The sequence below is a fragment of the Opisthocomus hoazin genome, chromosome 7 (assembly GCF_030867145.1).
Source record: "Opisthocomus hoazin isolate bOpiHoa1 chromosome 7, bOpiHoa1.hap1, whole genome shotgun sequence".
Classification (NCBI taxonomy): Eukaryota; Metazoa; Chordata; class Aves; order Opisthocomiformes; family Opisthocomidae; genus Opisthocomus; species Opisthocomus hoazin.
In genome coordinates, this window is record NC_134420.1 from 34,197,317 (window position 1) to 34,209,994 (window position 12,678).

The window sequence follows — 12,678 nt, forward strand, 5'->3', positions numbered from 1 at the left end:
TGGACACATTAAAAAGATAAAAGACAATGAAGTTATCTCACAAGGCCAGTTTCACTGCGAGAGTCATCTTCTGGTGACTGAACACATATATACATCACACTGCTGATCACGTTTTAAATTTCTGGATCGAAAATTGCAATAGCTGATATTGCATGCTAGTGATGGAAGTAGACTCCAAAATACTAGAAATAAGAAATTGCTTAGGAGTTTGGAGACATATATTAGAAATAGATGCTTTCTTTTTCAACTTCTCCTCTTAGTTTCTGTACCAAGTGATGGACTGACAATCAGATTGCCTTAGGCGATGCCGACAAGCTTAGCTATTCTCCCTGGTCAATTCTCACTTGGTACAGAATAGATAAGAGTTGTTTGGCATCACCGAAGATTTGCCATTCCAGCCCAGTATCATTCACTCAGCAGTCTGTCCTAAGAAAAGACTGACAACTATACCTCAATAGTTTTATGACAAGAAATGCTTCAACAGTTTGAATATGATTTACCACATATCTATACGTAGATCTAAAAAAGCATTAACTAATTTTGGCCAAAATATCGTGGTAATGGAGTTTTATTAAGAAAAATATGATGGAACTTGAACACACTAGAAATGCACGTGGTTTTTCATTTGCAAGACTGGCTGGTATTATTTTCACACTTTGTTCTAACTTATCTGAAACCTTAAAAATAAGCAGCGAAATTCCTCCCGCCCCGTCAATAACTGATATTGCAGAAATACTATTAAGGCTTTTTTCTTGGGGGGGAGGGCAAGGGCACACAGGAACACCAAAAATAATAAAGTCACCCAATCTTTAACCATATCTTCTGGTTTTGAGTGGTGGGGCATTTTATTAGTCTGTTTTTTTGGTTGTTTTTTGTTGTTGTTTTTGTTTTAAATCATATTTTCTGGCAACCGATATTGAAAGATGTCATTGACTGTCATGTTTCGTTCCAATGTATGCCGATATAGCTAGAAGTTTGCAACAGCAGGTACACACAATGCAACCCTCTGACTCTTGATCATCTTCAGTGGTCCTAAAGGGTCTGTTATTAAGAGATAGAAACCTAACTGTTAAACACAATTGCTGGATGTAATGAAAAACTACCAATGAGGGTTTGTCTGATTAGTTTTTCAATATCATGAATCACAGGGATAAAAATTTAATCTTTAACATATGCTAGAGAAGTTTTAAAAAGCAAACAATGCTGACAGAGAAGCCAGACTTTTAAAATATTGTTTATCTTAGTTGGGAGGGAGAATCACTGGCCAAGACAGTGCTTGATTTTATTCCTTTTATGTAGTTTTTAATATAAATTCCAGTACATTTTTACGCTATATGGCTTCCTGTTTTGTCTAGAATAATGAATCTATGAAACTGTTCCAAATAATTCAGTGAAAAAGAGGTCAAACTTACTTTGAAAAGTTTCCTAGAAAAACTTTTCATAATGGAATTCTATAAATTTAAATCAAGTATTTGCACTGAGAGGACAAAAAAAGAAAGGCATTTAATATTAAAAAAACAGTACACAGAACATACAATGCTCTGCTGGTCTCCCGTATCAAAATGAACACTGACACTTTCACGATTTTTTTTCCTGCCTGCTCCTCCTCCCCTTAAAATTTAAGACTGTAGCATCACTAAAGCTGAAACTTAAATTTTATTCACTAATAGTCACCAGTAATCTTCCAGCCCTTGTAGTTGTGAACACTTGAAAAACGAAAGTGATTCAGGAGTCTGAAGGTCAGAAATAGAACCCAGAGGTATTTAAATTTATTACAGTATAACAAGTATAAATCTTTCCCATGCCTTTTAAAGGGAAGAAATCGAAAATATGCAGTCATATTATTTCAAATAATAACCAAAAGCAGATCTTTATCTGTGTTTGCAATAACCCAATTCAAATGAAAAATGCATCTGTAGTCCTTGGGGATGTAATTTCCTAGTTTCCCTTTACTTCAGAATTGGTTTCTGTACAGAATAAGAGCTGAAACATGTATCTAAAAGTTTAAGAACAAGCTATGTCTACAAAAATTATGTAGCAGTGAAATTTGTCGATAAGCGGCCTTAAAACGAGTATTAAACTCTCCTGGCATAGGTATGTTCATGTTAACACACGTACAAACAGCATCAGTTCCAGAGTGCTGTGTGAGCTTTACCAAAAACTTACGGGGAGGGAAAACCCTTTAAACCTTACTATATGCACTTGAAAAACATGAATACACCATCTCAGACACTGCAGTCTTAGCTCTTCCTCTAAATAAGCACTTGACTGAATGAAACATTTAGATGAACATCTGTATTTCAGTAAAGACAAGCTAATTCTAAGGCTACCTCATTTCAAGATAACCACTCTAAATCCATTACTCTGACACTTCATATTTCAAATAAAGAAGCTTTAGAAAAGTTTGCTGAGGTCAGTCAACATTAAAAATAAAAATACATTAAGAGTTCAGCATATATCAAAGGTAAAAAGTTTCACTGATCATAAAAAGAAGTGTAACTCAAAAACTTTTCTATATGCTTTAAATTTGGTTAAAAAATTATGCTAAATAGGAATCTCATCTTGCAAGTCTTTATTATATGTTACTATCAATTACCTTTTTCTATTTTAATCTTATTGACTTTAAGGTCACACTAAGATTTTTTTTTTGCCACATAAAGCTCTGGAATTTCTTTGTTGGACTGAAATAAGAGACAATATTTCAGACAAAATATTTCACAGAGCTTAGCTTCTTTCTGAAAGGTTAGTCATACTTTTTCACTATCTTAATTTCAAAAACTGAACATAAGCTCAGATGCCCCCGTTATCCGAACAAAAAGTGAATTTGTAAGAATCAAAACAGAAATACTTGTCTGGCATACTCTTAATGAAGAGAAAAAAAAATGAAGTAAGAAAGGAACTTTAAAATCATTCCAAAATACTTGATTTTTTATGTGTGTGTGGGTACACATACTGACAAGCACTAATTTCTTCATTGGGTGTTATTCCTTTACATATTCACGTGTGCCTATTTACTTTTTAAAAAGTGTTCTAAATTCACATGACACAAAATCTCCTCGACCACTATCTTTCATTATATTACCCTACTGAGAATTTAAAAGAGGAACGCCGCCGCCCTTTGTTCTCAAATTCCATGTTTTCAGTGAAACTAGGTATAGCTACCTGTAACAAACGCTGTCAGTACAGGGACCGTGCACTCTTACAATGACAAAGACGTGCTGGAAGTGGGATCGAATGTTCTTTGGGCTGAATGGTTGTGCTCCAGGCTCCTGGAAAACTATTGTCACAATATCATTTCCAATATGTCGTTTTCTCAGAAGCTTTAACACAAAAAAGATGCATAGGTTAAAACACAGTCTTTTCCAAATTATCCATTATTTATTTCTCGTTATTATAAATTACTATTGTTCAATTTTTTTATTCCAAAGGATATTCAAGCTGAAAACTGAAACAGTTGAGGAACTGTATGACAAGTACCAGAATATTAGTTATTCATCTAATGAATTTCAGGCATGGGCATTTTCATAACAATTTCATTTCTACACGTAACTTACTGGAAGATCTTGCTAGGGAAAATTTTAAGCTAAACAAAGAGGAAAAACACCATCAAAACCTGCTAGTATCAGGCTAATCAGTGATACATGGAAGCTAGAAAACATTCCCCACTTCACATATTTTTACAAGCCAGAAGTTGGGTCTATTTCAAGTTGAAAATAGTTGTTATTGTCCTTAAGGCACGCTATAATAATTTTCTGATAGGCTTCTTTCAGCAAATCCCAGCCTACAGTAAAAGAGAAAGGTAAACTACACAGTAATATAACATTTAGTGTACAAAAGCAAACTAAAAAGAATGCCATGTTATCTTTTATTGTTAAAGGAAATTTCCATTTTATTTGCAGAAACTTGAAAATAACATCATTTCTAGAATAAAATGCATACACATCATATACAACAGTTTGACGTAGTATTTAACAAGACCAGCTACTTCAGAGCAACAAAGCAGGTCAGCCTACATACCTCTTCAGTATAATTAAAAAAATTTACAACAACAAAAATAATTTCGTCTCATGTCTTCTTGTGCAGTGTGTAGTGTAATGTGCTGAACAACCCACTTGTCACCTCTGATTCTGTGTATATTACAATTTGCTGAATGCAATCCTGAAAGTGCAATGGATTTTGCTGCGGGAGGTTGAAAATCATGTCAAGTACACTATGGTCCTTTTGACACAGGATATGAACTCTTCTTTACATAACACAGATGTGCTACTGACATTATTGTATAGTATTTACATCACATCAAAGTTTCAGTGATCAATGCATAATTAAATTGAAAACAGTCATATGGAGAAAAATCTACCTGTGATGTACCTACAGTGATCTGCTTTGTTCAACTTCCTGACACAAAGATGGTCACATTTGATACTTTTGATTCTTTAAGTGTTTTCTTTGCTAGTAACAAATGGAAGTTGTCATAAATATTCAATAGTTCAGCTACTTTTAAGACAGAAGAAAAATTAATTCTAAATAGGCATGGTCCATCTTACCTGTTGCTTGTTGTTTGGAGTGTATGGCAACATAGTAGAAACATGGAACATGATTTCATAGTCCTTGTATGTTGTGTATAGAGAGTGAGTACCCGTTGAATCAGCTTCAGTTAAATAAAAAAGACAAAATAAAAGCATTATTTAAAAAAAAAAACAAAAACAAAATTTAAAAACAAAGTTTCATTATTATCAGAGAAAATCATCAGGCAAGACAAGAATTCCTATTCATCCTTGATCCTAGCTGAAACATCAGCAAGTAAAAACTTACCCAGAATTTATTCACCTGCCAAAGCAAATGACATATACAGATGGCAGATGGTTTTGCACACTCTTCCCAATGAAGAACTTGTTAGCGATAGGGAATTCACACCAGAAAACCCTGAAAAAAGCCTATTTAAGCATGAAAAGTGATAGCAAAGTCTGAAATCATTTTCAGCCACCATCCAATACCTCAGGCTAATCGGAATGGAACTGAACTGTAAGGAATGCGAAACGGGCTTCAGAAAGGAAGGTAGATGGATACTGTGAATGAATACCATGATCTCATGCATAATTAAATATCAATGGACATATAACCCACAATATACAAAAGAACAGAATGGGTTGTTTTGAACATAAATATCATGACTATAAATTAACTGTAATGAAGTCAGATAAAACCTTCACTAAAACAGGTGCTTTATGGATATAAGCAGTCAAAATCCCAAATAGGATGCTATCATGCTTACAGCTGATGATGGAAAAAGCCCACAACAGTCACATTATGATGTTGGTATATTAATCAAAGGTACTCTCACCTGTTTTCGGTTCTGGCCACCCTATTTTAAAAGTTACAGAAGAAAGAGAAGGGATCCAGAAACAGGCCACAAAAATAATTATACGCGGATGGAGAGACTTCCATGTGGAGAGAAAATGATAAAAACTAGGATTATGAAGTTTAGAAAGAAAAAAAGAAGAGGGGATATTATTAAAGTTTATGAAGTGTTGGCTGAAGACAACACTTGATTACAGACAAATTGGGAACTCGTTTTTAATTTTTCTTTCTTGCAAAAGAAAAAAAAAAGACCTTGAAAAATATTCCATTAATTTAAGTTGTAATACATTGAAAGCTGAAATAGTGAATATATTCTATTAAATGTAACTGCTGTCCACATTACAAAAAGCCTGTTTTCAAACTATTTTAAAAATAACTAGATTTAGATGTGAAAAAAAAGCATCCTGGTTATTTGAAGTTATATAAACATTTTACTATATTATATAATCACAGCTACTTATATCAATGTATTTTAAAAAGCTGTTAAATACTACACCTTGACATATTTTCTTAGCAGAGAGATCACGTTACTAAGGAGATAAAAGGTCTGAGATTTCTGAGGCATTTACAATAACATAAATATATAGTTTATTTATCTTGATTTTGGGTATAAGGTTTGACAAGAAGTTTTCATTTTCTGCCAAATTCGGAATAATACAATAGAGGTAGCTTTGCTGCAAATGAAAAACGGCAACATCATTCATAAAATGAAATGAAAAGTTTTCTGCATTATGGCTGCATAGAGATTTTGCATTTCCAAATCATGTATATAGAATAAAACAGGAATAAGGAGAAAAAAAACAACCATTCCTACAATCTTGTAACAAAAATATCTCAGTTAATGTTTCAAGGAGATTGGGTTCTCTTTTCCAGCACTCGACTTGCCATTACAAAAAACTAGTTAACTGCTAAATATTTTCTTTTTAATGCTGATAACAGCAGCACGACAGCTGAAAGGGAATTGTTTCATCTTGCAGACCCTTCACAGCAGGCTCTGCTCTCTGTCTGATCATTACAATGCACACTGAAGGAGGCAGATGCACCTGAAACTCACCTAACATCAACATAACTCCTTACTGGCTTTTTTTTTCCTCTAACTGTAAATACGCTAATTTGTACATCATGTTTCATAAACAGAGCATACAAAAATATTACAAAGAACTGGAAAGATGGAGCAGGTGAAAAAAAAAAAAAAAAAAAAAAAAGAAAGTAGGTAAGACGACAAACAGGGGAAGGGGCCCAAAAGGGGTTGGGGGGAAATAGGAGAAGAGTAAAGCAATTCTGACAAATAATCAACTAGAACAACACCTATGCATTTAAGCCAAACTTTCCACTTTCCCAGATGGACTTCATTTCAGGGAGAAAAGGGTTCTTTCTCAGAACAGATCTGGTTCTGCAAACTAAGTAATAAGGGTACAATCCAAACGATACATTTAATGATTCTAATTATTTCCAAGTACTTCACAGCGTAAATCCCTGTTACTCAAATCCAACTACAAACAGAAGTCTATATCCACTACAGACTGTGCATCTTTCTCACCAAATTTCTTCTTTCTTTCAAGTCCAGAACACTTTTTCTGAAGTACAACAAAAGAATCACAGGCGTTTGCTTTAAAATAAATCACCGCCATTGCAGTAAAATCCAAGACTGTGCACTGGAACAGTATCCATCCTTTCAAGGTCAGAACTGTAGGCCTGTACTGCAATCTACTTAGATTTCCCTGTATGCAACAGAGGCCTGAGGGATCTACAAATTTATTAGCACCTTTTTACACTGAGGACATCCCGTCCTGCTATCAGTTTATGGCATACCTATTGATGCTGCCTTCTCAGTCTTGCCCCATTACTGGATTTGGTTACTTAGCTGAGGACTTACTGATCTTCTTTTCCTTCTACCATTATTCACCTTTAAATATCCACCTTATTCTTCTGTCCTTCTGACGTTTCTCAGCTATCTTCACAAGGACCGTCTTCAACTGACTTCCATTTAAGTGCTTTTTCCAACACCAACAGTGCTCAGAATTGTGACTGACACCAACAGCATACTGCTGATAAATTCATCTCACTGAAGCCACATGACCGGCAGCCTGCTTCTACAGCAGCTTTGAAAACCTCTGCACTAGAAAACTGTATAAAACCCAGTACGAGTAGAAAATCTAATCCAATGTTTCAAAGGACCACATTGCAAGGAATTGTACGAAAACAAATAATCAACGATACTGATGAGGCAGGACGAGGAACAGCCATTGCTACAAACTGCAGCAGTGCTCACAACTAAAGGCACAAGAACAAGAAATTTCAGAGCTTAATGTTGTTTCCATCTACCTTTGCTGTTAAAAAGCCCTGCCTTCTTTCTAGTTTCTCCTAATTGTTGGCCCAAATTCAGCACCTGTCCAACCTGCTCTCAGGGTCAGGTGACCCTGCTTCGGCAGGGGGGTTGGACCCAAGCCTAACATTCTGTAATTCTGTGTGCTCTCCATCCTGTTATACACAAGAATGACACCAAGCACTCATGTTCAACTTCATAATAAACAAGTAATTTTCAGACACTATTTTCGAGGACAGAATCCTTTCTTTTCTAACTTACAAAAGTATATGCGTAACACAAACACAGAGAAATGCAAATGGACTTCCTCCTGTCCCCACTTCTGCTTCTTAAGCAGTGGAGGAAGCTCTGACCTCCTTTGGCTATTGGTCTCCTAGGTAAGATCTCAGACCCAACAGTAAGTCTATTCTTACTTCCATGTGGTTGAAAAGATGTTAAATAGTACAAGTTAAGAAGGTAATCTACCTGTATTATTTCATTAGAAACACCAGGGTTTACTGACAACTCCTAAATGAAACCTCAATTTGAAGTCCATTCATTCCCTAGATTTTTAATCTCTTTAGTATCTTCTGTGCTGTTTTTATATTCTTCTCATGCTTTAACCAAAAAGTCATGCAGTATAAACATCTAATACAGAAACCTACCATTATTAGCTAAGTCTATAATGTCATCACGTAGATAATTCATAAACTCCTACAACTCACATCAATCCATCTCCTTCATTTCCTGCACTAACCGTGCTACCAATCTGCTGGACACACACACCAGGTTACCAGCCTGGCATTATCCAGCTGATCCCATTTACCAGTTTAAAATATTAAGAAGTAAGAGTAAGTGAGGGGGAGGGAAATAAAGCATGCATTACAACTACAAAGTAAAATGACTCAAGTTATCATTTGAAAGATTACTGTGATGTTTATTACTTTAAAGTGATGACCATAAACTTCCTAGCAACCGTTGGATAGATGACATTTTCAAGCTCTATTTCCTATCTAAAGTCTGCAGGCTGCCAGGAGAGAGACTGCTTCCCCTCTGGTAATTCTGAAATATACAAACAAAACTTTAAAAGTAGCAGCTCTTTTCCACAGTGGCACTGGCTGAGATCCAAAGCTAAAGCCCTTGAAGGATCCAATATACTTAAATAGGCTTTCAGTTAATAGGATGCATGAGATTCCTCCGTTTAAAAATTGGATACTTACCAATTAGGCCCCTAATTCTAAAAATTTCTAAGAACAACAACTGTTCTGAAACTGCCTTTTGCTAGAGCAACTTTACATTTCTAAACATGCATACACAAATCAGCTTCCTCCACGCTCAGAAAATCTTTCGTCGTGTCTTACATCATGCATCTGCCCTTCACAGGTTGCAAAGTATCGTCAAAGGTACAGCAACTAGCAAAGTAGCCTACATAGCTCTGACCTTTCTTGCAAGTTAATGAACAGACATTTATTCTTAAGAGCATCTTTGCAATCAACTGTGTTGACATTAAACAGAATTTTTATGCAGGAAAATTTCCTGAGTAATGAGACCACAAGAACCATTTCATGGCAGTGACCTATAGCAACAGCAGAGCACAGAGCTGGAAAAGGGAGAAGCTCACTTCCTAGCTGTTGACCTAGCTCTTTCAACAAAACCCTATAAACCTAGGTCACAGTAAAAACCACAGCCTCCTCCTTTGCAGGCCTTTCTGTGTTAAGGCTAAGGCAGAAAAGACTGATTACTGTGGGTAACTATCGAAGATGTACTGCCTGTCTGCATTATGCTGTTCACATATTCCCCATACCCGAGACGAAGCTCTTGCGACCATCTCTGATCTTTAGCATTTTGCCTGCTATAAGGTGGCTTTTTCTTTTCTGCCATTTCCTATGCAGAATATGCAATAAGGTTTTCAGCATGCAGCTATCCAAAGAGCTTAGTGTTGTGCCCCCCTCTTCAACCACTTCCAGTCCATGCTTTGCATACTGGCAGAAAGCACCACCAAGATAAACTACAGAAGCTTGTTGTCATTGTTCACATTTGGTGTTGTGTAAACCTGCTCATTAAGAACTCATGTATGCTGTGTAGTTGCGTATTTCCTCAGTGAGTCTGCAGGCAACATAACCCAAAAGATTTCAGACACATTAAAGAGTTCCTGAGCAGTTCTAGTTGATGAGGTCCCATGCATGTCAGCTTGTAAATCTTGACTAAAAGAAAATGTAGGAAACCCTTTAAGAAAGCAGTAGTTTCCACTCAGAGCTCAACCCTTCCTCTCTGATCACAGTGAAGTGTTCATGTAAAGCCCCTCGATTTTTGTATTTTTAGATACAGAATGGACCTGGTAAGTCTACTGGGCAATGTGAAAAAGACGTGTCAGCTCTCAACATGGAGCAGCATACATTCATTACATGAGTACAACTCTTAAAACCAGGAGAGATTCAGTCAATTAAAAGTTTACATATGTGCCCATTCAACAGGTGCTAGATTGCAGAACATAAAATCAAAACCTCACAAAATTCTCTCCTTGACTCAGAGGCAACAAGAAGGAACTCAAATATTACTAGAAAATTTCAAACAAGTACTTAAGACACAGTTACAGCTTTCATGGGTATATCTCAGCAGATGAGTCAACTCTTAATCATACAGCATTTACACATACTGAAACCCCCTGTGTATGGACTGTCACCAAAAAAAGTTTTTTTTCAGATGTCTTAAATAACTAAACCAGAAGAAAGGGAAGAGGGGATTTTACTTTAACTACTGAAAGTAACAAGGATGTCACAATAAGTAAGTGAGACTGGGCTTATTAAGGGTAACATCACAAAAGCACCGAGGAGACACAACTGCAATGCGTAAACTCACTCAAGAGAGTAAATACAACAGAGCGAATACAAGTACTGCAACTAAAAGAAAGCTGTCTCAATCGTAAATGTGTGCGAAACAGATATTAATTCAGGTTTAAAACCACAGGAAGTTTTATAACCCTCTGAGGAGTGATGAGTAGGCTGATCAAGAGCAGTCTGAGAGATGGCAACATGATCCCTGCAAGGAATCAAGGACACGAGGCAGAATGGTGAAGCACTAAAGTAGAGCAAGTTACTGTATTTGTGAAAGGAGACCCACGACAAGAGCACATTTTTTTGCTGCACTGAAGTTGATGAATGTTCTTCAGCTTTCATGAATCAAATCCTTATTTAATTTCTTTTGCTGCAAGCAAGCAGAACAGCAAAAGATTTCCATAGGAAGTGGTTAGTTCCAATATTCAAAGAAAAAAACACAGGCCAAAATTTCCCCCTGAGTATTTTAAAATAGATTTATAAATTTAATATACAATGCACTAGCTGATAAACAGGTACTTCAGAAACTTGATTCCAAAAGTAGGGAAATTCTTTTATAGATACTGTCACCCAAGATCATCTTTCCACTGCATTTTTGTTGCAATATGTTCACAGTTAAAGCTGATAATATTAACTGCCAAAACCAGTTTAATTTCCATAACTCAAAAGAAAAATCACAGAGGGAGGAATACATTTGATAGCAGAAGTAACATAAAACTGTGCAGAGCAAAAACTACATGCAACAAACACAGAAGAAAAGCAATAGATCAACTTGTCAGGGTGGAGTTACATAGATGGGTTCTCAAAACTTTTTTGTGACAGTCTATTAGCATGTCATTAAAAAAATTATGACATACCAGCTATATTGATTGCTCTTTAGACAACACACTGATGATGAATTTGCAATGCTGATACTGGTTCCACAGTTACTGGTTTCTTCTTGCAGCTTTAGTGACAATTTCATATCAAATTAGCCCCAAAATGCAATAATTCTCAGAGTTGAAAGACCATGTAGTTACAGGTCAAACTACATACTTGCTCTGCTTTCACGTTTAATATTGAGCAACTGTCTTCCTATAGCAAAGATATTATTTTTAAGAACTCTATAAAAAGTCAGTTAGCAGCCATATGATGTGTTTTGTTCACTTAATGGAAAAAAATGAAAAAGCCTTACTCTTTGTATCCAGCTGAGCACGATACTTTTCAAATCCCTTGAGTCGAACTCGTTCTCCCAAGAGCTGAAGGAACTCTTCAAAGGCTGGACCTGCTGATTCATTATTATACATTTCCTCTTCTGTGCTTTGCCCAGCTTTGCAGTACATGATACCCACCTTAAGTTGGTAACTTAACTGCAAGGGGAAAAAGATGAAAATTTTACATGTATAGCATATGATGCAGCAACTTATTTATTGAATTCACTTCAGGTTTTTTATTGAACTCCTAATTCACACCGCCTCCACTCGTCAGTCTAATTTCAAAGTTTAATATAGTTCCAAATACTCTCATTGTTTTCCACTGTAATTGCTTCGATGACGGCATATTTCATCTGAAGACATCAAAATGCTTTCTGAGGGGAAACAAACATTAATGTTCCTTCTTTTCAGGAGGACAACAGTGCAGATTGCAAATGGTGAACGCCTTTCACCGAGCCACGTGGCAAGTGTTGGCTGAGAAATGTCAGGAACTCAACTCTCACTCTTAGGCTGGTACCATGGTTACTGTCCTATACTAAACCTTCCACTCAGAATGGTAGGGCACAACATGTGCTGATTCCTATAAGTGACAAAATTAACATTCCTTCACTTCAGAGAGAAGATAAAAATTTTTCACCTATTAGTGCATTCACCTGTTAGCAATGTTGAAAAAGTCCACAGCATTCAGTTGGCCTTCTCTGACTTTTAAAAATGCAGTAACAAAGAAAACAGCTAAATTGAGAAATGCTGATAATAATTTAAAGATACTATTTAGTAACATAGACCTTCAAATGTATTTGTGGTTCTCAGTTCCATTGTTCCTCTAATTTGGTGTTTGATGTTCCTAACGCAGCAGAAACTGAAGATGTGAATAAAAGTACTTTTTTAATCCAACCATAACTGTGAATCTTCAAAGCAAACCGTTCCCACCAATTCCAAATTGATAAACACACAAAAAGGACCACATCTGTGCCCCCTTTATGCCTGG

At 36.0% G+C, this 12,678-nt stretch overlaps 1 protein-coding gene across 14 annotated transcripts in view; it reads right to left on the minus strand.

The window, feature by feature from the left end:
* The window catches only part of SIPA1L1 (signal induced proliferation associated 1 like 1), a 231,659-nt gene that overhangs the window by 47,228 nt on the left and 171,753 nt on the right, over window positions 1-12,678 (minus strand). For all 14 annotated transcript variants that reach the window (XM_075427533.1, XM_075427528.1, XM_075427532.1 and 11 more), the window contains 3 exons: window positions 11,672-11,846; window positions 4,545-4,648; window positions 3,163-3,320 (listed from right to left, as the gene is read on the minus strand). In XM_075427533.1, coding sequence (XP_075283648.1) covers window positions 3,163-3,320; window positions 4,545-4,648; window positions 11,672-11,846 — 437 coding nt within the window. The remainder of the gene's footprint in view (window positions 1-3,162; window positions 3,321-4,544; window positions 4,649-11,671; window positions 11,847-12,678) is intronic.